At 41.0% G+C, this 24242-nt stretch overlaps 1 protein-coding gene and 1 long non-coding RNA gene across 9 annotated transcripts in view; one reads left to right on the forward strand and one right to left on the reverse strand.

Annotated features, from left to right (window-relative positions):
* The window catches only part of NCOA6 (nuclear receptor coactivator 6), an 85644-nt gene that overhangs the window by 54544 nt on the left and 6858 nt on the right, over positions 1-24242 (forward strand). For 4 of the 8 annotated variants that reach the window (XM_019733538.2, XM_019733598.2, XM_074318005.1 and 1 more), the window contains 7 exons: positions 1791-1937; positions 4379-5495; positions 8004-8125; positions 11206-14226; positions 17158-17226; positions 19906-19942; positions 23173-23321. In XM_019733538.2, the coding sequence (XP_019589097.2) occupies positions 1791-1937; positions 4379-5495; positions 8004-8125; positions 11206-14226; positions 17158-17226; positions 19906-19942; positions 23173-23321 (4662 nt within the window). The remainder of the gene's footprint in view (positions 1-1790; positions 1938-4378; positions 5496-8003; positions 8126-11205; positions 14227-17157; positions 17227-19905; positions 19943-23172; positions 23322-24242) is intronic. The other 4 variants (XM_019733577.2, XM_074318006.1, XM_019733567.2 and 1 more) reach the window with 3 other exon arrangements.
* On the reverse strand, positions 14337-17022 carry LOC141568274 (uncharacterized). Its single transcript, XR_012491384.1, has 2 exons — positions 16507-17022; positions 14337-15734 (listed from the first exon to the last, which is right to left on the reverse strand). It is a non-coding gene; the product is annotated as an uncharacterized LOC141568274 (long non-coding RNA).

Consider the following 24242-nt stretch of genomic DNA (forward strand, 5'->3'; position numbering starts at 1 on the left):
TTATTTCTGCCTGATCTTGTACTAGTAAATTAAAATGTCCAGAAGAAACATGCATTTTATTAACAACCTAAACTGCTCAGCTGTTGGAAAAAGCTTATGCAATAGAGCAAAAATGAAAAGATAAGTACAGGGTTTTATTGGGGAAAAGGCCCTTCGAGTTTTCAGTTTTGATAATCCTAGTAAAATAGCATGGTATTTGTTAAATTTTATTAAAGTATTAAAGGGGAATAAGTTCAGAAATCATTGACTTTTATAGTTTTATAATGCCAATGCCTGCTCCTTAGAGAGGGAATTCCACCAGTTATACCTAAAGGAGATTTATTTATTTATTTTGTAAGGTGCCTCTTGTATGAAGAAAAAGCAATGGAGCTTAATGTGTGAGAGGTAAAACGATTACAGTAAAACTTATTCATCTCCATGTTTATTATTTATTCTTATTAATCATTGATCTAGTGCACATGAATGTGCTTGGAGCTTTTCAGTCAGGTGTAAAGAGTGTCAGTAATGCTGTCATCTGATAAACACCCCCCCCACCAAAAGACACCCATTGCCTACCCAGAAAAAAACCCTTGCATCTTTAGTGCAACATAGCAAAGGCATGTTCCCATGGTTTCTGGTGAAATTAAGTTGCTCATCAGTCTTTTCACTCTCTTGTAATTAATTTTACTGACATGCAGGCTCTAATATTTGAATCCTAAGAAGTTTTTAGAAATGCAAGAATGTTTCAGCTCCAAACTTCCCTGTTCTGGGCCTCTAGTCCTGATCAGTGGAAGCTGAGTAGTCCCTCCTGCAAATGTGATTACTGATTTAATTACAACGGAAGCATGCAAATGGGGACTTGTCGCTGCTAAAGAAAGGACAAATGCATATTTGTCTACAAAGTGTTTTTCAGGACATTGAAAATTTGGCCCTTAAAAAAAAATGGACTAATGCAAAAAATTTTAAGTGAGCTTTAGGTCTTGATGCTTTCATAGAGCAGATGATGTGCTCACCTAGGTGATCTGGCCACATCCAGGCCTACGTTATAAACAATGAGTGGGTCCTGAGAGTCTCCTTATTACAGATTTGTTTTCTGAAATTAAACCTTCCTATAAAAGGAAGTAATATTTTAGTGAGATTCCATTAGAGGATGGCTTTTGGTACCATAGCTGTCAGAATTGCAGCAAACTTTGTGAGGGGAAGGCGTAATGATAAATTTTATATAGCCTCACTTTGAAGCTCCTATGAATTGTTTCTAATCTACTGTCTCTTCCAAGGAGACAAGCACGATATTGGGGGAAAATTTTCTGTAAAGGAGATTGTCATCCATTTCTCTCAATGGAAAAAAAAAAACCCACCTATCTATGCTTAATATCAGGACCCAACCAGCTTTTTGTTTTATAGTATTTCTTACCAATTTGTCCGTAATATGAGGGAATTTAGTGCATTCCATTGGTACCTGTGTTAAAGTATGTAAAATTTGGGGTCCGCTGTATTACAGAGGAAAGTGAGCTCTACACCCTGCTGTGACGTGGCCTCAGATCACACTTAGGGAGCAGATTGCCATCTTCTCCTTGGCATGTTCTAAGTGTAAATTTTTCAGTATTTATTTTTCATTTTGACAATGCTCATGTAAGAGATTGTGTTGATTTTTTTAACCATCTTTCCCAACCTTATTAAAGATCCTACCAGTGTGACAGAGAGCTAAGCCAGTGGAGGCTTCATGCAGCTCATCCTTCCTTATTCATTCCACATCTAAGCAAGAGTATAAATTTGCTAGGTAACTGCCTTACTCGTTGTTTTCTATTAAGGAATGCCTAAACGCCTCCCACCTGGCTTCTCAGCAGGACAGGCCAATCCGAACTTTATGCAAGGTCAGGTGCCTTCGACCACAACCGCCACCCCTGGGAATTCAGGAGCCCCTCAGCTGCAGGCAAATCAAAATGTCCAGCATGCAGGTTTGTTTTCTGTGATTTATTCAGCAAACATTTAATGAGTATTGTGTGGTAGATACTGTGATAAGCAACAAGGATAAACATAAATCCTGGTTCCTTCCCTTAATTTCAAACCCATAAATACGAACTATTCTTTCAAGGCCGTAATAGATATGAGTATATCGAAAATAGGTAAAATGTCTTAAGAACCTGGAAATACCTAAGGCAAGGAGATGAAACTTGAGTTAGAGCAGGGTCAACAATTTTTTTTTTTTCCTGAAGAGAACCAGATAGTAAATATTTCAGGCTTTGCAACTACTTTAATTCTGCTGTAGTGCAAAAGTAGCAGAGACAATATATAAATGAATGAGCATGGCAGTTTTGCAAACATTGTTTACTTACAAACTGGCAGTGGTCCTAGCTGGGCCCATGGGCCATTGTTTGCCTGTCCCTGAGTTAGTAAAAGGTGTTTGTGGCAGAGAAAACTGTAGGTACAAAAGCATGGAGGCACATGGCATTTTGGACAACTGCAACTTTAAAAATAGTACATATAGCTTTGTTTATGCTGAGTGTCTGAATTCTGGTTTACACTGTGGTGTTTGAAGACCAGACTTCAGTCAGTACAGATTGTACAGTGTATTGTACATAAGAACTTTTGGAGGAGAAATAGGGTGGAGTAGAATGGCTGAAAAGTATTTGTAAAGCAGTATTGTATAAGCCCAGACTTCGTGTTTCTGGTGGCTTGGGTACCACATGACTAATCCCGTTACCTTTTCTCATTTAGGCAGTTAGGACTGAGGTAGGCCAAGTATTTTCTGAACTCCCATCCCTACTTGGAGTTAATTTAGTTCTATGATTCTAGTTTTAATTGTAAATCACTAAGGAATGAGAAAAGTCCTAACTTACATAGTTCATACTACCTCTTAAATGGTAAAAGAAGGGTAGGGCAAATTGTTTGCCTTTCTCTATCTGCTAGTGCAAAATTGCATTCCTGAGCTATGTAAATTTATGTTTTAAAACAGTGGTAAAATCATTCGTAATTCCTCCACCCAAACACTGCTATTTTGTATTTTTATATGGTGGCTTCCACATGCATATGTTGTTTTCATTTCTTCATTTGTCCCATCTAAGATATGCCTACTCTTCCTGTTATTTTCTATTCTCTTACGTACTTTATTTCTCTTGTTAGCTTTTACTTCTTCCTGTAAAAATACTTACTTGCCTATTTGTTATTGTCTCTTGCCAATTAGAGGTCCAAGAGGTCAAGGATTTGATCTATCTTGTTTATTGATAATACCTCAGCATCAAAAGTGCCTCATACATATAGGTACTCAATAAATAATTGTTAATTGAATGAATATACGCTGGCATATTCAATGTATATCAGTATGTACAGTGAGCATGGAGTTCAAGTTAAGAGTGTGTAAGACTGGTTTAGAAAATCTTCCTTGAGTTTCAAGAAAACTCTGGATAGTGTGAACAAGGGACAGTTTGTCCCCTGCCTCCCTGGCTGGAGCATGGACTGGCCTCATAATTTTGTTGTGGCTGCCACTTTCTAGTTCCCATTTAAAAGTGAAAAATGAAAGGGAGGTAAAATAAGCTAGAAGGTTATTCAGTAAAAAGGGAGAGGGAATGAAAGTAGCTATAGGAAAATCCCAAAGACCCAAAATAAGTAAACACTGTCGCAAGCCAGGCAGTGTCCTTTGTCTACATTAGAAATAACTGAGAAGAATAGAACATGTCCCATGAGGAGGGTCACTGAAGTTTTAATATCCCTTGTTAACTATCCTCTATCTGCAGCTTCTAGGTCATCAGTCAGTTGACTCCTGCCAAAGGCTCAGCTTTCAGCTAAGGATTAAATAATTTTTACCACATTGAGGCAGAGGAGACCTGTCCTTAGGAAGTATTCGGTGTTCTTTAAAGTGCAGCATCCAGATATCACACATATAACCTTGGAGAGTCTTTATTAGTTGCCCAAGAAGCATTTTTGAATATCTTCTCAGCACTGTTGAGGTTTTCCTAACAGGATGCATCACGTTCTTTGTTTCCTTGACTCATCTAAGGCAGAATTTATTTCACTAGCCTACAGTGCTTTTCATTAATTTTCTTCATTTTAAGGTAGCTACAAGTCATTTTTAAACAGTGAGATGCTGCCTTGCTCTTTATTTAATCTGAAAGAAAGTAAACTTTATTGATCTTTGAAATGTTATTTTAAGTTACCAATGAGTAAAGAAACAGGTTCTCCTTCTCTATTGTATGGTTATTGAGAATGTAACAATTATCCCACAGTCAAATCTCCGTATTTTAGAAAACCCACAGAAGGTATGTCAAGCACCGTACATGTGTTTATGTTGGTCAGTGGACACATGGGTGATGGGTGTTTTTCTAATTAAGGTAATTTGAGTATCTTAATACCAATAAGATAATAGTGTTACTTTCTGAAACTGTGTTCTTTTTTCTTTAAGGTGGTCAAGGAGCTGGTCCTCCTCAAAACCAGATGCAGGTGTCCCACGGGCCACCAAATATGATGCAGACCAGCCTCATGGGAATTCATGGCAACATGAACAACCAGCAGGCTGGTAGTTCTGGGGTTCCTCAGGTGAACCTGGGCAACATGCAAGGCCAGCCCCAGCAGGGCCCGCCGTCTCAGCTGATGAGCATGCACCAGCAGATCGTGCCCTCCCAGGGTCAGATGGTCCAGCAACAAGGAAGCTTGAACCCTCAGAACCCTATGATCCTTTCAAGGGCCCCACTTATGCCACAGGGCCAGATGATGGTGAATCCTCAGAGCCAAAATCTTGGGCCCTCGCCCCAAAGGATGACCCCACCCAAGCAAATGCTTCCCCAGCAGGGCCCACAAATGATGGCGCCGCATAACCAGATGATGGGGCCTCAGGGGCAAGTTTTGCTCCAGCAGAACCCAATGATAGAGCAAATCATGACCAATCAGATGCAGGGGAATAAGCAACAGTTTAACACTCAGAACCAATCCAGTGTCATGCCGGGACCAGCACAGATAATGAGGGGACCAACTCCAAACATGCAAGGAAACATGGTGCAGTTTACGGGACAGATGTCAGGACAGATGCTACCCCAGCAAGGGCCTGTGAACAATAGTCCTTCTCAAGTTATGGGGATTCAGGGGCAGGTCTTGCGGACACCAGGGCCCAGCCCACACATGGCCCAGCAGCATGGTGATCCTGCTACTACAGCAAATAACGATGTCAGCTTGTCTCAAATGATGCCTGATGTTAGCATGCAACAAACCAACATGGTCCCCCCCCACGTGCAGGCCATGCAGGGAAACAGTGCCGCGGGAAACCACTTCTCAGGCCATGGGATGCCTTTCAATGCACCTTTCAGTGGAGCACCCAATGGAAATCAGATGTCCTGTGGTCAGAATCCAGGCTTTCCGGTCAATAAGGATGTCACGCTAACAAGCCCGTTGTTGGTCAACTTACTGCAGAGTGACATCTCAGCAGGCCATTTTGGGGTAAACAATAAGCAAAATAATACCAACGCAAATAAACCGAAGAAGAAGAAACCTCCTCGGAAGAAGAAAAATAGTCAGCAAGATATAAAGTAGGTTGTGATAAGTTTTGTCTCAAATTTCATTCATTTATTTCTATGTAAACAGCTTTTTTTGATGGAAAACTTTAAACATATATAAAATTAGTAGAATGAAATCCCCGTTTCAGCAGTTATCAGCTCATAGCCTAGCTTGCCTTCATCCGTGCTCTCGCCATTACCCTCTTGATTATTTTAAAGCAAATTCAGTTTAAGTATTTCAGTGTGCACCTCTGAAAAATAAGGACAGTTTTTTAAGACCATACAAATACCATTAACACACCTAGAAAAACTAACACTTCCTTCATGTTCTGAGGTATCCAGACAGTGTTCATATTTCCCCAATTAATTTTTTTTACAGTTTGTTCAAATAAGGGTCCAAACAAGACTCAGACATTGCCATTGACTGATAAATGTTTCTTATGTTTATAGTCTCAGTAGGGTTGTGGCACCTCAGAGCCTGAAAAGTAACCAGTGCTACCACACTACAACTCCTCAAAGCATTTCAGGCGTATAATGGCTGTTGGGGAACCAGAGAGGCCAAAATGTGTTTTGGAATTGAAACTGCTGTCTCTCAAATAGAAATGGTTTTTCGTACAGGTGCTTTTCCTTTAAAGGCTCATTATCATCCCTGGAAGCTCAAAACCTCATGCTAAGATGATTGTACCTTTTAAATCAGTTACCCTTTTGGTAAAGGTTCTCCATGTGAGTTCTTTTGCAAGATCTCAGCAGCAAGGGCAGTTAACTTATATTTCGTTTCCTGAAGCTAAGTGTTCATTTAAGTCGAGTTTTTGGCTTTGATAAAATGTTTTCAGAGAGAATATTGATTGAACTGGATTTTCTGCCCTTAATTATAAAACTGGAATTCAGAGACGTTTATTAACAGGGAATAGTGATCAATGAATGATAAACAGGTTAATTGAAGTAAATTGCTAGAACTGTAGAAAATAATAGGGGCGCTTTAGTTAAACAAGCCTAAATGTTCAAAATGAGACCAACTGCTACTACCTTTTCCCCAGCCTCCCCACAGTATTTCTTTGGTTGTACTCTAGTATTATATCGCACTCATTTGCTGCTGCTTGAATTTTATAAATTAAAAGTCAATAATTGTATATTAACTACCTATATTTCCCTGAATTCAGATTTAGTAAGCCCTTTAATTATCTAATTTTTCCAATAGCTTTTTCTAAGTTATATTCTTTATTGCTATCAACCTATGGGAATAACATTTTTTTGTGTGGTGATATTTATTCCTCCCAGTAGTCTAGGAGTAAAATTACAAGTTGCTATTAGTATGTGTTTTTGCTGTCTTCACCAGCCCTAAAGGAGATTGCTTCCTTTCTGGGCTCCAAATTGTGAAAAGGGCCTTCCTTATACAGCATTGCTCCTAGGAAAGGAAGACAGTAGGTTTAACAGGAAGAACACCTGCTCCCAGCTCTTCCGTTAGCTCACTGTGGAATCTTGGGCTTGTCTCTTACACCTCTCTGGGCCTTTGTTTTCTCATCCATAACATGAGGGGTCTGGACCAGATACCTGAATTTTTTTTAGCAATACAATTCTTTGAAAGGGAAGAATATTATAGAATCCTGGCCTATAGTTTGAAGTGAGAGAGAAGTCATAGGAACAAATTGATACAGGCATCTGAGTATACTAAAGATCTGCTTCAGATTCTGAATTTCCATGTGGTGGGTCTTTTAAAATGGATTAAAGGTAAGGTTTCTGAAACTACACAGAATTCATTGAGATGAAATACTCTCTGTTAAGTGGATGATCAAGATCAAGGTAAAGGGAAGCTAAAGGTAGGAAAGAAAGGTGCAGCTAAGAGTAAGATTATAAACAAAATGAGGGATGTGAGCACTCTGGCTCTTTGGAAATATGAGTGGTAGTAGATAATGTTTTCTTCATTTCTTCCCTACTAAAGATTCTAAGCTATACCCAGATAAAAATGAAAGGATTTCAAAGCCAATTGGGGATGTCTGCAAATACTCACGCTGCAACAAAGTTAATTAGCTATGTTCTGGTATACTCCATCTTTCTTTGTTTTGAATACCATTTTTGCCAGCCAACCTATAACTTCTTGCCAGGTGTTACGAGTTGTTGGAGCCACCACTGTAATATCCACAAAAAAGGAACATTCTGGACTCTGGGTGAATTTGATAGCTACACCAGTGATAATATGGTTTCACAGGAACAGTACTTTATAATATTGATAGTCCAAACTATAGTCAAGTCTTAAAACATCTAAAAGATGGATGATTACATGAAAATCATTATAACTGAAATTTGTAGAAAGCACTTTGAGTTTATCGCCATGCTATTAGATTAAGTTGATTTTAAAATTTAATGAAATTGCCAGATTATTTTTATGACAAATATTGAATATTTTATCAGACTAGAGAGATGTAAATATGGTAAGACTGATAATGCAAACAGATTTTAGTTCTTTAGAAATAGGAGAAAGGTTAAACTAGTTTCATGTTTGAGCTGTACAACTTACTCTCAAATGTGTAATGTATCTTTTAGCACCCCAGACACTCGTCCAGCGGGTTTGGAGGAGGCCGATCAGCAGCCACTGCCTGGAGATCAAGGAATTAACTTGGACAACTCAGGCCCTAAACTGCCAGAATTTTCAAGCCGACCACCAGGTGATCAAATATCAAAGATTGTATACTTGTCATCATTTATACAGCCTTACAAGGCTTCTTTTCAAGGAAACAATAGTATATTATTTTGTCTCCTAGCTAGGCTACTTTACCAATTTAATGTGTCTAGTGTTTGTAAACTTTGCTTTGATAGTAAGTAAAAATTTCAAATATGACTTCTGAAGGCTATAGATTCTGCTCAAATTAGTCTTTGTCATTTTAAGTCCTTGTAAGGTCAGACTGAAATGTCAAGTGCCTCTTTATTCTGGTCAATATCAAGGTTCTAGTTGGCATCAAAGTGGAATAAGATTAAATGAAAAGATATTTTCACTCTAATCCTGCTTGCCTGTCTTTCCTGCAACCTTTCCTACTGGGGCTTTCTCAAAGCAGCGAACTACCAGGGTTTAAAATAAGATTGTTTTAAATAGAAGTTTTATTATGAATCTTTAAACACAAGAAAATGTAAAGAGTAAAAGACACGGTGTACCTACCACCTAGCTTAATTAAAAATAAATAGGACCAATATTGTTGAAGTCCCCGTGTTGTACCCCTCTCTGATTATAAAATAATTTACTTTCTAAATGTTGAAAAATTACGTTGAAAAGGAAAAAGCCCTCAAAATTCATTATTCCTACTTAGGTATTACAGAATCGAGGCCAGCTGCCATGGTATCTCTATACCTGGTTACTCTTGGTCTGAGTGGTGATTTATAATATAACCTTATTCTCCTGTGACACAGTTAAAGACACATAGGCCTGTTACATTTAGGCCACTCTTCTCTGTGTGTACAAAGGATTATGTTTTGTTTCTTCCTCACAAGTTATTTCACTTTCTTTTTGGCATATAAGTGAGAGTGGTGTTATTTTAGGGATAAACTTTACCCTTAATTTATGTATTTTAAAAGTGAATCCAAAAACAAAAGTAAGTCCATCATGATGTCAATACTTTGTGTTATTACAAATTATTTGGCCATAGCACAGTTCCATCCATGAGTGGCAGCAACACAATTGAGACTGGGAGGTCAGTCTTTGGCAAATACGTCTAGAAGGCATTAGGAACAGGAAGATACCTTCTTCTCTCAGACACATCTGAATTCTTATATGAATCTCAGGGGTCCTCACACACATCATTGCTTCATTTCTACAGGTTGCAAACTGGGGGCCTACAGGCTGAATTTGGCCTATAAAGTGTTCCGATTGTCAGTGCAGTGTCTTAAACCAAACAAAAACCTGCTGAATTTAAATGCTTTTAAACAGAGCCTTTACTCTACAGTTGGGCTCTGTCCACAGGACTGCTATGTCTTATACCAGCCCACTTGTCTTCTTCACTGTCAGCCTGGTCCCTAAAAGCATATGAGTTTGCATCCCTTAATTAATAAATTTGATTTTTTGGTTATGTTATATGCACTACATGTGTCCTGGCTTTCCCTCCCCCCACCATTCTATCACAGCAACCCCAGTCTCTTTGGACTGCTGCCTCTGGCTTCTGGAATTTTTTAGCAGCCATGCCCTTAAGCATTACTTTTGAGATGCTGCAGTCTTTGGTATTTACTGTGCTGTCTGGTGGCCGAATTTTAAAAATAAAAGGCATTTATGTCACAGTCCTGACATCAAGGGGCTTCTACAGAAATTATAATTTCTTAAAATGGGAACCTGAGTTAAAGCTATGGAAATGCCACATGTTATTGGCATTATAAATATAAAGAAGTTACTTAGGCCTAAAACAAAAAAGGATTTTTTAAAGAAATTTTCAGAACTGGATTCTACACATTGCACTCATTGTTGCCATGGAAATCTTTGGCCAGAAGACATTAACTCATTCGGTCTTGAGCACAGGGTCTGACTGACCCTGTGGATCAGCAGCATTTGGTCACTGCTCTGTGAGAATCTTGAGCAGCATTTCCTCCAACTGCTGGAGCCAACCGTTCTTACCCTGCAGCTTCTTAAAACTAATATATTTTTCACGCAACAATGGAATATAATTTGTGTTGAAATTGTATCCCAGCTACATGCCCATTTTTTTCCCACTGAACCACCTTAATTCTTGGCTATTGATCTTTTCATCCCTTCTTCTAATTGTGTAAGGTTTGGGTTCTAAATGCCGAGTAAAATCTTCACCAAAAAAAGAATCATTTGAGATGTTGCCTTCCGCAAATCTATAAGGCATTGTCCCTCAGAGTTCTTTTCTTGAAATTATTTCTTATTCCTGAGGGCTGTGCTTCTGGCTTACTTATTTTCCAATTGTGGATTCATAGAAAATGTTGCTCCAAACAGAGTTTTACATGAAAGAAAGTAAATGGAAATTAAAATCTGTATACCCATAAAAAAACTTCAGTGCCTTCATATTATTTTCAGTGTGTATATCATCAGCTTCTGTTAGCTCCTACTGTTTGCTAAACTGATTTACGTTGGAAGGGCGGTTTAATTCAGTCAAGTTTCCCCAAAGGATTGATACTGAGGGATGCAGCATGGTGTGTGGAGCCAATGGATTGGAGTAATTTTATATCCCTCTTTCTTAAGGAATTGAATTCTAATTTTATATTTTACTTCTGTTGGAAGAATAAAAAGGCTCTCTTCAATGCTGGCGTTTTCACCAAAATCAAGTCTTAAAAAAATTAATCTGTGCTGAAAAAAAAAAATTAATCCTAAATGCTTTACTTCATTCACAAGTACAGTGAAATACTTATGCCTGCATGAGACCTCAGAGTGGGGTGGTCAGCTCCTTGCTGTTGGTGGAGTTTTTCTCATTTCATCTGAATGTTTGCCTGGTATAGACTGGGCCACTTGCATGGCATAGCATGGAGTGTCTGTGTGTCAGAGAGTCTTAGTACAGTACTGCTTCATTCAGACGCTGAAGACTGAGGCGCTCCAGGTTCATGATGCTTTGCTTTTTGCTTCCTTAAGCAGCGTACCTTTGCTTATGTCAAATAATGAGGGGCTGCCCCTGCCCGCCTGGGAGCAGGCATGCCTGAGCTGTTGGCACAATCTGTGCCACTTGATGAGTATTGCTTGGCTATACTCTAGAAGTAGCAATGCTTTTCTTGCTGAAAATCTAACTTCCCTGATTTTGGGGGCTTGTTTTAGGTTATCCTTCTCAACCAGTTGAACAGAGGCCACTTCAGCAGATGCCTCCTCAGCTCATGCAGCATGTGGCACCCCCACCACAGCCACCACAGCAGCAGCCACAACCACAATTGCCACCGCCACCACAGCAGCAGCAGCCGCCACCTCCCACTCAGCCACAGTCGCAGCAACAGCAGCAGCAGCAGCAGCAGCAGCAGCAGCAGCAGCAGCAACAGCAGCAACAAATGATGATGATGCTCATGATGCAGCAGGACCCCAAATCAGTTAGGCTCCCAGTCTCCCAAAATGTCCATCCCCCAAGAGGCCCCCTCAACCCGGATTCCCAGAGAATGCCCATGCAACAGAGTGGCAGTATGCCTGTCATGGTCAGTTTGCAAGGACCTGCCTCTGTGCCACCGTCACCTGATAAACAGAGAATGCCAATGCCTGTGAATACGCCTTTGGGAAGCAATTCAAGGAAAGTGGTATACCAAGAAAACCCACAAAATCCTTCCAGCTCACCACTGGGAGAGATGTCCTCACTCCCTGAAGCGAGTAGCGGTGAAGTACCATCTGTCTCGGGAGGCCCAAATAACATGCCTTCACATTTAGTAGTTTCCCAGAATCAGTTGATGATGACAGGGCCCAAACCTGGACCATCACCCCTTTCAGTAACTCAAGGTGCAGCTCCTCAGCAGCCCCCTATAAATTCCCTGCCCAGCTCTCATGGCCACCATTTTCCGAATGTGGCTGCTCCAACCCAAACATCTAGGCCTAAAACACCAAACAGAGCCAGCCCCAGACCCTATTATCCGCAGACACCCAACAACCGCCCTCCCAGCACAGAACCTTCAGAAATCAGTCTATCACCAGAAAGACTCAATGCCTCCATAGCAGGACTCTTCCCCCCACAGATTAATATTCCTTTACCTCCTAGGCCAAATTTAAACAGGGGCTTTGATCAACAGGGCCTAAATCCAACAACTCTGAAGGCCATCGGGCAAGCACCTTCAAATCTGACCATGAATAATCCTTCCAATTTTGCTGCCCCACAAACTCACAAATTAGACTCTGTGGTGGTGAATTCTGGAAAGCAATCTAATGCTGGAACAACAAAACGGGCAAGTCCAAGCAACAGTCGCAGGTCTAGTCCTGGGTCCAGTAGGAAAACCACCCCAAGTCCTGGGAGGCAAAATGCAAAAGCCCCTAAACTTACTCTGGCCTCTCAACCAAATGCAGCCCTGTTGCAGAACGTGGAGTTGCCAAGAAATGTATTGGTTAGTCCCACTCCTTTGGCCAATCCCCCTGTACCCGGGAGCTTTCCTAACAACAGCGGGTTGAATCCTCAGACTCCAGCCATGCCTGTTGGTGCTGTGGGGGGCGTTCTTGAGGATAACAAGGAGAGCTTGAATGTGCCTCAAGACAGCGACTGCCAGAACTCCCAGGGTAGGAAGGAGCAGGCTAATGTTGAGTTAAAAGCAGGACCTGCCCAAGAAGTTAAAATGGTTGTCTCTGAAGATCAATCCAAAAAAGACGGGCAACCTTTGGATCCTAACAAACTTCCCAGTGTTGAAGAGAACAAAAGTTTGGTGTCTCCTGCTATGAGGGAAGCACCAACATCGTTAAGTCAACTTCTCGACAATTCTGGAGCTCCTAATGTGACCATTAAACCCCCTGGGCTTACAGATGTGGAAGTAACACCTCCAGTAGTTTCTGGGGAGGACCTGAAAAAAGCATCTGTCATTCCCACACTGCAGGATCCGTCTTCTTCTAAAGAACCCTCTAACTCTCTAAATTTACCTCACAGTAATGAGCCGTGTTCAACCCTTGTGCATCCAGAATTGAGTGAGGTCAGTTCTAATGTTGCACCAAGCATCCCTCCAGTAATCTCAAGACCTGTCAGCTCTTCCTCCATTTCCACTCCCTTGCCCCCAAATCAGATAACTGTTTTTGTAACTTCCAATCCCATCACAACTTCAGCTAACACATCAGCAGCTCTGCCAACTCACCTGCAGTCTGCCTTAATGTCAACAGTCGTCACAATGCCCAATGTGGGAAGCAAGGTTATGGTGTCTGAGGGCCAGTCAGCTGCGCAGTCGAATGCCCGGCCTCAGTTCATTACACCTGTCTTTATCAATTCATCCTCAATCATTCAGGTTATGAAAGGCTCGCAGCCAAGCACAATTCCTGCAGCCCCACTGACAACCAACTCGGGCTTGATGCCCCCCTCTGTTGCAGTCGTTGGCCCTTTACACATACCTCAGAACATAAAATTCTCTGCTCCTGTACCACCTAATGCCCCCTCCAGTAGTCCTTCTCCAAACATACAGACAGGTCGACCCTTGGTCCTTAACTCACGGGCCACCCCTGTTCAGCTGCCTTCCCCGCCTTGTACAACTTCTCCAGTTGTCCCTCCCCATCCCCCTGTCCAGCAAGTAAAAGAATTAAATCCAGATGAGGCTAGTCCTCAGATGAGCACCTCAGCAGATCAGAACACTCTGCCCTCTTCACAGTCAACTGCAATGGTTTCTCCCCTTTTGACCAACAGTCCAGGCTCCTCTGTCAACCGGCGAAGCCCAGTTTCATCTAGTAAGGGCAAAGGAAAAGTGGACAAAATCGGCCAGATTTTACTGACCAAGGCTTGTAAGAAGGTTACAGGCTCTCTCGAGAAAGGGGAAGAGCAATATGGTGCAGATGGAGAGACTGAAGGCCACGGGCTGGAGACCACAGCTCCAGGGCTCGTGGGAACAGAGCAGTTACCCACAGAGCTGGACAGTAAAACCCCAACACCCCCAGCACCCACTCTGCTAAAAATGACCTCTAGCCCCGTGGGCTCGGGCTCCGCCTCAGCTGGACCCAACTTACCTGGCGGTACTCTCCCCACCAGTGTACGCTCGATTGTAACCACTCTGGTACCCTCTGAGCTCATCTCCACGGCGCCGACCACAAAAAACAATCATGTCGGCCTAGCATCTGAGCCCCTTGCAGGTGGCCTAATGGAGGAGAAGGTGGGATCCCACCCAGAGCTTCTGCCCAGCATAGGTATGTACTCGGGCCTGGCATCATCTCCTGTCTGTTTTTTGATGGCCTATCCCACGAGAGAGCATGACTCCTTTTCTACTTGGAGGAAGAAGAATGGGCTACATGGCAGGAGTGGTATTTCGTTTATTGGAAGTACTTTGGGAAATAGACTTTTAAAATCCCATGTGAAGTTTACATTGATTAACATGGTGCTGAAATGAAATATACCTTTCATTTATGTAGTTTTTCGTTTTACAAGGAAGCCTTTTTACATGTGTTATCTCATCTTCATACGAAACCATGTTAGGTAGCCCTAACCCCCTTCTGTGGGTGAGTAGGTTGAAGCTCAGAGAAGTGCAGTATTTGTTCAAAGTTGTACGGTGAACCTCCAGCTTGACATTGTCCCTTAAATGTGAACCGCAGCTTCGGCAAGTTCCCCTTACCGTAATAAAGACTTGCTCGCAACAGGTCAGTGGTGGTTGTCATAGCCCCTTCCTCACTGTCCTCTGTCCCAGGGCCTATTTCCTCCTGATTGACTGCTCCAGAGGAGGGCTTGCCAGAAAATCAGGTTTCATGATAATAGTCATGGAAGGAGCAAAGTGGTTGAGAGACAGGTAGGCTTAGGTTGGTATATCAACACCAGTATTTACCAGCTGTGTGGGCTGAGGCAAGTTACGTGACCACTCCAAACTTCAGTTTCTTCCTTTGTGGTATAGAGACAATAGTAGTTACAAGAATTCAAGGAGATAGCGTGTATAACATGTTTAGCACAAGACTAGAATATAGTAATAAATGGTAAAAAAAAAATTTAAAAAAAATACCAGTTTCTTTTTGATTCAATCTCTTTGTCAGTTAGACCATTCCATTCATGTATATCTAGTTCAGATTATTTACCATGTACGGTTAAAGTGGCCTAATGCTGGATGCATAGGTGTACTTCTCCCCTCCTTCTCTTTGCACCCTTCCTCCCACATGCACACATTCCTCCTCCTTTGAGGCTTAAGTGGTGCAGAAGCTCTGTTTCCGAGCAGAATCAGTCACACGCTGCCAAAGCTAGGAAGGACCTTTGCTATATCCTAGGCCAGCTAATAGTCCCTGTCTTGTTTATGCAGTTAAAATGCTTCGAGTGCCTACTCCTGAGTGGTAAGCACCCATGAGAAGGGGCAGAAAGAACACGAGCTTCAGGGTAAGATCAGAGTTCAAATTCTAGCTCCACTGGTTACCAATTGCAGTTGGAGAAATTCCTTAACCTCTTATAAGCCATGTACTTCACCTATAAAACATAGATTGTAATTGCTACCTCCCAGAATTTATACAAAAATTGAATGAGAGAACTTAGCACAAAGTGGCCAGCACATTGCCTCACACAGAGCTCTGGAAAGGTTACTTAACCTTCTTTCTGCCTCTTCAGTGCCAGAGATACAGGGAAGGAGAAGGGCTTGAAGGAGTTCACTGCCCTTGCAGGAGACAGAGTTCACAGAGCTGGCTCTGTAGGTTTCTGGTCCTAATTCTGTTCATGGAGGTCAGCCCTAAGAATTAAAAATAATTTGGTGTGACGAATACATTCTCTGCTATTAAATGTTCCCATTTTTTTTCAGGGCACTTTCCCCTCAGGTACCAAGAGAATAATGATGAAGTGATTAGAAAATATTTTTATCTGGATCATATATAATCCTAGAGAAATATGTGAGCCTTGGGGAGATAAACCAGCAGTTGGGAAAAATTCTCAATTTTAGTTAAGATTGTTTCCATTCTTTTTCAAGGGGCTACTGTGCTTTTACCTTGAAAATGCGAGAAATCAATACTGGAGTTAAAAGTAGGAGTTAAGGTATAGATTTAAGCTTTATCAGATAAGCTTCCAAAATCAGTTCTTACCACAAATACAGTATTGACTCTTTACTAGTAGGAAGAGAGAGCTGCGAAATTCATAATTTCCAGAAGAGCATAAAACTTACTGTTGCCGAATTTCTCTATAATGTAAGACTTAAGTGTCAAGATGGGAGGACATACTCTTGAATGACTGGCATATCTATGCCCTTAATCTTTATGCTCCAAGAAGTTTCCATTCTAGGGTATATTGTATATTCTATTTCATTTCTCTGCAAGCACCTAGGTTCTCTCTGTCCTTCAAAGCCTTTAATGTACTTTCACACATGTACGTTTCTCCCTTTAAAGTACTTGCACATTTTTCAATCTAGAATCAATCTCCCATGCTTTGGACACCTATAGCACTTTATACTTATGAACCTCCTTTATATAACATCACAGTGCAGTTCAACGTACCTCATGTGTGTACCTTACCTTCAATACTAGATTGAGTTCCTGATGAACAGGGAGGATGTAATTTGGTCTCTAAGGGTGCTTGGCCTTGCCCCTAGTAAGTTCCTCGTACCTATTAGATAAGTAAATGACATATCAAATTGATGTATTAAGTATGAATTGAATACCTGCTTTATGCGCATTGCTCTTACCAGGTGCTGTAGAAAAGTACAAAACAAATTGTATGATTCATTTTGGGTATTAAGGAGGGTAGTCTTTAGAGGAATGAGACAGAATTTTTTAAATGGTAAGGTGAATCGGGTAATTGTGCCCCTGAAAGTGGTTTGGAGGGCTGACTAAAGTATACTCTGGGGTTTTTTAGAAACTGGACAGAACTTGACCCCAAGAAGTAAAAACTATGAGTGCTATTACCCTCATGGCCAGCTCCGTCCTTGATCTTTGTACACACAAGAAAGGAAAGCCAAATACCGTTAGAGGTAGTCTTTATTACTGAGTGTTATAGTAGTTAATTTTTTAAGTAAGTTTTGAAATGTACTTTCAAAGCCAACTTCTAGTACTGCCCTCTAAGAGAATGTGTACTTCAGCAGTTACTTAGCCCTTGATTCAGTCGATGCTTTCTGTTTTGTTTAGAAAAGAAAGTAAAAGGCCTGTATGTTTTTTGTCTTGCCTTAGCTCCTTCACAGAGTTTAGTCCCAAAGGAAACTCCAGCCACGGCACTGCAGGGGTCTGTTACCAGACCAGGTAAGGCACACTTTGGAAAAACTCTTGGAATGGAATGAGTTACATGTGAAGGCACCACTGCTGTACTCAGAGTGCCAGGAAGTACCTGAAACTTTCTTATCTGTTTGCTTCAGAACAGACTTCGATTGAATGGCAGAGCTTGTGCAGTACTCTTTGAGGTTATTTTCCTCCCTGACCAGCTTGCTCTCTTACGCATTCCTGGTGTCAGCCAGGGAATTCAAGAAGGGCATCTCAGTACCCGTTGTCTGTGGGTGGTTTCCATTGCAGAGTTTGCCCTGTTCCATAACCCTGGCAGATGACTGACTGGTATATAGTAACTCACTGGAGTAGCAAGTGTTACTGCACTAAGATAGTGATTGCATGATTGTGACAGGAGTGGAGGCTTGTTCCGAGAACCTCTGCTATGGTGAGGTAGCCATTCCTCCAGAGAGACAGTCATTTCAGTCATCTCTGGATGGCATTGGGTTTCTTTCCATGACCAAGATATTGTAAATAGCACTAGGGGTGGTGTTTCTGGAAGGTGGAAGGTGGAGTCCATGGTAATCTGACAGATAATTTCTGTGGGTTGCTGGGTCAGCTCTGAGCACATGAGGGTCTTGATGGCCATAACAGTAGATTGGACTGCCAAAGCACCTAAATGTCATGTATGTTACAGTTGCTTCTTGCCAGGGTCATTGTCACTATAGGTCATTGGAGGAGTACAAAAAAATGAAGTATGACTGCTTTCCACAAGGATGTTAGAATCTCATTTACAGTACAGTTCACACACCTGACAAAATGTGTAAGCAGAAAACAATACAGCCATGTTTAATACTGTGAGTCGGTCTAAGCCAGTAAAAGTAAGGTATAACTTGTGATTATGTTTAAACCTGCTTCGGGACGTTGTGTCCTGTGTGATGATGGATAGGACTTTCTACTGCACACTCTTTGGGTAAAATCAGGCCTTTGAAAAGAATGAACGAGCAAAAAGCATTCAGCCACCCAGATTCTTCCTTAGCTGTGAACTGCCTACATGATATCTGACATTGGGAGAGATGGAGCAGGTTATTCAGAGAAGGGGTAGATAATAAAATTCCTTTTTGGTGAGAAAAGGAGCAACTAGAAAGGGGAAGGGAATTCCATTTCCTGTCCCAGCTCTTTACTCCAGAAAACGGGCCTTAACCATATCATGTCATATGTCTTCCTCAGACTGTTGGCCAAAGAATCCTGTTCCTTTTAAAAGTTTGACTTAAATGAATCTTAAAATACCCCAAAGCCACTCATTGCTTTCACCAAACCCCTCTGATCTCGACTTATATGAATTAACTGTGATAGTGTTAAGTCTCAAAAGCTTTGAATTTTACTCCAAAAGAGCAAGCTAATCAAGATTTCTTTGTAATCACCTTCTTTGACTTAGCCGTTTTCATTTCTGAGTACACATTACCTGAGTTTCTTTGCTCCACCAGAGCCAGCAAGGCAGCAGAGATTCTCTGAGTTGGTGTCTATTTCTTGGAGAGGGGTTTTATGATTTAGATATGGGGAGCTTAACAGCAGATGAGAAGCAAGGATTCTCTTCTGCCAGCATTGTGCATTAAAGGCAGAGTTCTCCAGCCTCCTCACATGAAGGCTGCGTCAACATGAGCACCATAGCAACAATAATAATAGCTAATATTGAGTTACTACTACGCACCAGGTGCTGTACTAAACTTTTATATGTGTTATTTAATCTTAACTTTGAAGTGGGTAAAGTGGTTATCAGATGAAGCATTGAGCACAGAGAGGTCAAGTAATGTACTCACGGTCACATGGCTAGTAAGCCATGATGTCAGAATCCAACCCAGGGACTCGAGCTTCATTGCCTTCAAGGAGGTTACCAGGTAATCAGTAGGGTATGGTACTAAGCCTGAGGCGCTGAGGTCCCGAAAAGCAGGGCCAGGTATAGGTACAGAGCTGTGGTAGACCAGAGGCAGGAAAGTTCACTGCTATCAAGTGCATCAGGGAAGTCTTTTAGTAAAGATGGAACTTTCCTAAAGGCATAAAATGGAGGAAGAAGATGTTTGTCTGCTGGTGCTAAGAAAGAAGTGCCTGGCAAACCTATAGGAGGCTCATTTAAGCAAAACCTGCTAGACAAATTACTGAGCTTTTCTTTTCTTGGAGGGTATTTGCCGGGAGGTTGAGGAAGAGAGGAACATAATGAGGTCTGTAGGCGATATCTCAAAGTGGTCTGCCCTCTAAAACTCAATAAGCAAGTTCTTTGGAGGAGTGCGTTCTTCATAGATGTTTAAGACATATTGGAAGATTACTGTCTTTAAAAAAAAAGAACAGTGTCAGGAGGGTGGGGATATTTTAAGAATGAAAACAATCTCTTCTACATGAGAGAAAAGAGGCTTATTTTACTAACCTAGTTATAGCAGGGTGAAATACGAACCAGGCAGTGTGAATTTAGTTCTGTTGATCCAAATAGGATTGTGTTGTGGAGTAGAAATAAAAATAGACCAAGTAAGTGTCGTATGCCCCAGACATCCGAGTTGTGTCTCTGCCAGCTCTGTCTCTGTACCATGTAGGATGAGGCTACTACTGGGCAGAGACATGTCAGCCTAAACAGGGCATTCAGAATTCTCTTAGACATCTAGCTTCTCCCTGGGCACGTATATGCCAGACACTTCCACATCTCATTTCTGTCCTTTGTATTTTTTACAGAACTCGAGGCAAATGCTGTCATAGTCTCTGGGCAAAGGTAAGATGATCATTTCTGCAGACTTAGCATGAATATGGCATAAGCCTCTTTGAAGGGTATCCGCTTTCTCAGCTTTTAAACCTCTCGTCACCTTGTCCTGTTCCCTCCCTCTTTGCACCAGTCTCTTCTTCCTGCTAAAGTAAGGAGTTGTCATGAGTCCTAAACCCTCAGAGATTGTATTTCTCTTAATAAAACTTGGTGGCTAAGTGTCTACCTTTCATGATTGTTTTAAATACTAACTGAGGTAACATGTTCAGCACTCAGCGTGGTGAGTACATAGTAAATGTTCACTATGTCTGAGCTATTGCCATCATTCTCATTAAAAAAGTCCTTGCAACCCCTGAAGTAGAGCTGTTTGATCCTCAAGGTGGAAGAAGGAGAAAGCCAGGTGGGGCCTGGCCCCAAAACCCGTGTTTTTTCTGTTGTACGATGTTGCCCCACATAACCTAACAACATAAAATATAACTGTGGCTTCAACCTCTGCCCCCTGGAGAGGAGTATTGTTTTCCAACAGTCACTCCTTTTTTAGTGTAGGAATGTAGTAGATAACATTTTAAAGAATTTCTCCTATTTGTACATCATCTTAGCTTGTAAAACACATTCACAATCATTTTTTCGTTTAATCCTCATATTAACCCTGTGAGGTAGTAATAATAGCCAGCATTTATTTGAATACTGTTCCATGCCATGCACTGGGCTACAAGCTCCCTGGATGTATTATCCATTTAATTTTCACGGTATGTATTAGGAAAGTAAATTCTCCCTTGGAGATAAGGAACCTAAAACTCAGAGAGGTTAACTAAATTGCCCAAGGTCACAGTTTTAGTAAATAGTGAAGCTGAAATTCAAACCCAGACCTTCAGACTCCAGAGCCCTCACACTTCACTAACGTATTGCAGCAGGCAAGATGGGGATTTCTGTTATAGATCAAGAATCTGAAGCTTAGAGAGAATTAAATATCGCCAATAAATGCAAACTAAAACTTGACCCCTGTCCTTCTGACTCCAAATTCTTTGCTATTTCTACTACACCACTCTGCCTGTCTAGTTTTATTTGGATTGGGCTAATAATTGAATTCATTTGCATTTCTCAAGCATACACCAACTATGTGGCTAGCGAAAGAAGGTAATCAGACCAAAAAGACCCTGTGGGTGTTTGTTTCTAGAGCTCCCTGAACATTGACTACATAATGTTCATAACATTATATAAACACCAGGACAGTGTTGCTGTGACATTTGTTTTGCCAGGAAAAAGAGGCACCTCCATTAGGAATCTTCCTTCCTCAGAGGCTTTGACCATTTTCTGGGCTCCCAGCCAGAAAGCCATCCTCACCAACCTCTAAAAGAATGTGTAAATCTCCCTGACTTGTAATTCCACACCAGCTCCAGCCTCACCTTTCCTTGACTTGCCTTGGCTTGTGGGGCAGTTGTTACATATAAAACTAGGGTAGTGAACAGTGTAGCCAAATTCTGAGCCATAGTGCTGCCAGCGAAGGGTCCTCTGGCAGGAGTGAGCAGCAGAGGGGTAGCCATAGTTGACAGGCCATAATTTATGCCTTTAAGGAGCTCATAAGCTGGTGGAAGGCAGAAGACATTAAAATAAAACAAGTTAGATAGTCTGATGGCTACTCTCGAATGCCAAATACGGACTGTGAACCCAAAACACAGGAGACTTCCCAGAGGAGGCATCTCTTTGACCAGTTTTTGTTGTTGTTGCATTACTTTTGTTTTAGTTCTATGTCTTACAAGCAAATTTAATCAGCTTCTTTTCTGATGCTTTTAACATGCATTTTTTTATACCATGAAAGTAAAAAGTTTATTAAAGAAAACTTGAAATTCAAATCAGATCAGAGAATTACAAAGAAGAAAATTACTCACCAGTAAACCAGTATTCCTACAACTGAACAATATTCATTGCGTATTTTAGTTCATCTTCTTCTAGTCCTCTTCACAGAATATATGTACAGATAGTGTTTCATGTATTATATAAACACTAACTGTTTATGTAGAACTAATATATTGTGTTACATCTAATATATAATGTTTACATATAAATGCTATATATTGTACACACACACACACACAACACGTATATCTCACACCCATTCATTCATATGTGGTTGCATATATACTCAATATAATTATAATGAAAATGGGATTATACTATTCATAATGGTGGTAACATTTTTTTCTCACCGTGATATGAACAGTTTGTATTATTAAATGACCTTTACAACATGAATTTTTTGACTGCATATGATGTGCTATGATTTAGTCTATTGTTAAGCATTTAGGTCTTCTCTTTTCATTAGTATGAATAAAATGCTTTGACATCCTTGTGTAATTAGAGCTCTGTAAAAAGATTTATTTCCTTGGGCACCTAGAAATGCAATTGCTGAGTCAGAGGATTATACCAGGGTTTCTCAGCCTCAGCATTATTGACAGTTTAGATGAGATAAATTTTTTTTTGGGGGGGTGTCTTACGCATTATAGGATGTTTAATGGCATCCTTGGTTGGTGGCACTAAAAGACGCTAGTAGTATCTCCCCATTCCCCCTTTTCCCCCAAGTCATGACAAATTAAAAATGTCTCCAGACGTTGCTAAACGTCCCCTAGGAGGTAAAACTGTCCCCTGTTGAGAACCACTGGGTTACAGTTTACACTCCATCCGTTTTTGTCCATATACTCTCAGTAATACTGGATATTATCAATTTTAAATCTTTGTGTACTAAAAAAGGGGATTGAAGTAGGGGCAATCAATATACCATCAGTGTATTGTGATATTCCCGTGTATATTCTTCTGTAATGTGACTTGTAATAAGCCATTATCTGACTACACCAGGTTCATAGTAAATGCCAGTATGTTAGTAATTTCTTAGATTTTAGGTACTATTAAATTTTGAAGGGGAATATTATTATGTTAGGAAAATTGATGAGGAAGTTGGGAGTTTTTTTTATGTGAAATTCTTAATGTCTTTTACCTGTTTTTCCACAAATTCACTAGCATTATGCCTTAGTACTTTATTTTTACTAATGTAACAAGCTAGACTCACTTTTAAATTGTCAGTAATACAAAAGATAATTTTGCTCATTGTCCCAGGATGGAATATTTTTTCTCCAGAATGCCTATGTAGTTCTCCTGCCTTATGAATGAAACTCTATCTGAAGAGCCCCTTTTTGTGTGAGTTGATTCCCTCACCTCCTTGGAAACTTTGTGCTTCCATCTGTCAGCAGTGAGCCCAAAGAGATCATTGAAAAGTCCAAAACTCCAAGCCGGAGAAACTCCCGAACTGAAGAGCCAGCTGTGGCTTCTGAAAGTGTGGAAAACGGACATCGGAAGCGATCCTCTCGGCCTGCTTCAGCCTCCAGCTCTACTAAAGGTTAGCAGTGGGCTGTGGGTGCTACTTGTAGGTCAAATAGAAGAACAGAGTCGGTATCACAGCAGCAGAGGACTTTGTCCTTTATCTTTGTTTCTGTTCCTTAACTTTGTCAAGTTACCCTGACTTCTGCTGCTTGTTTGGTCCTTCCTTAATTTGTTAGTTCACTTAACTATGTGCTTTCTGTGTATGTACACAAGAGCAGCAAGCACTGTTAGAAAAAAGAACATAACAGGGCAGTTTGATTCATTTTCACCCCTTCAGATAGGTCCTCAATAATATGTCCCAGTCATTTTTCTATGTTTCAGTAGTCAACTCGCTTTTCCCACTCTCTACTGTTTTGAACAAAACTCTGTCCCCTACTTTCTCCCCTCTCTCTCAGCAGAGACTCACTTCTTCACAGAGAAAATAGAATTCCCTCAACTCTAACTACAAAGACATAAATCTACCAGTGCCTGTCGCCTTTGCTCCTCCTATAATAGAGCATCTGTCCCTCTTTGAGTGTAAGGCCAATTTTTCCACTTGTGCCTTTGATCCCATCTTCTCTGACTTTCTCAAGGTCACTACCAGTTTTCTCTTCTCTGTTGACTGCTCTCTCCTTTTTGACTCTGCCCTTGACTTCTGTGACCCAGATCAATAGTTTTCTGTCTACTCATTTTGGCTGCTCCTTCTCAATCTCTGTGCCCAGACATCAGATATTGGCTTTTCTCAAACTTCAATCCTGAGTTGACTTTTTTCTTCAACTTATATTTTCCCCCTAATTGATCTCATTCATGCCCCACTTCTTTAGTTACAGCCTTTCACAGATGACTCATGAATTTGTATTTCTATTACAGATCTCTATAGATCTTAGACAACTGCATGTACATCCTTAACAGGACCTCAAACTCAATATGTCTGAAACTAGACTTGTGATTGTTACCT

Source organism: Rhinolophus sinicus, linkage group LG13 (assembly GCF_036562045.2).
Source record: "Rhinolophus sinicus isolate RSC01 linkage group LG13, ASM3656204v1, whole genome shotgun sequence".
Taxonomy (NCBI): Eukaryota; Metazoa; Chordata; class Mammalia; order Chiroptera; family Rhinolophidae; genus Rhinolophus; species Rhinolophus sinicus.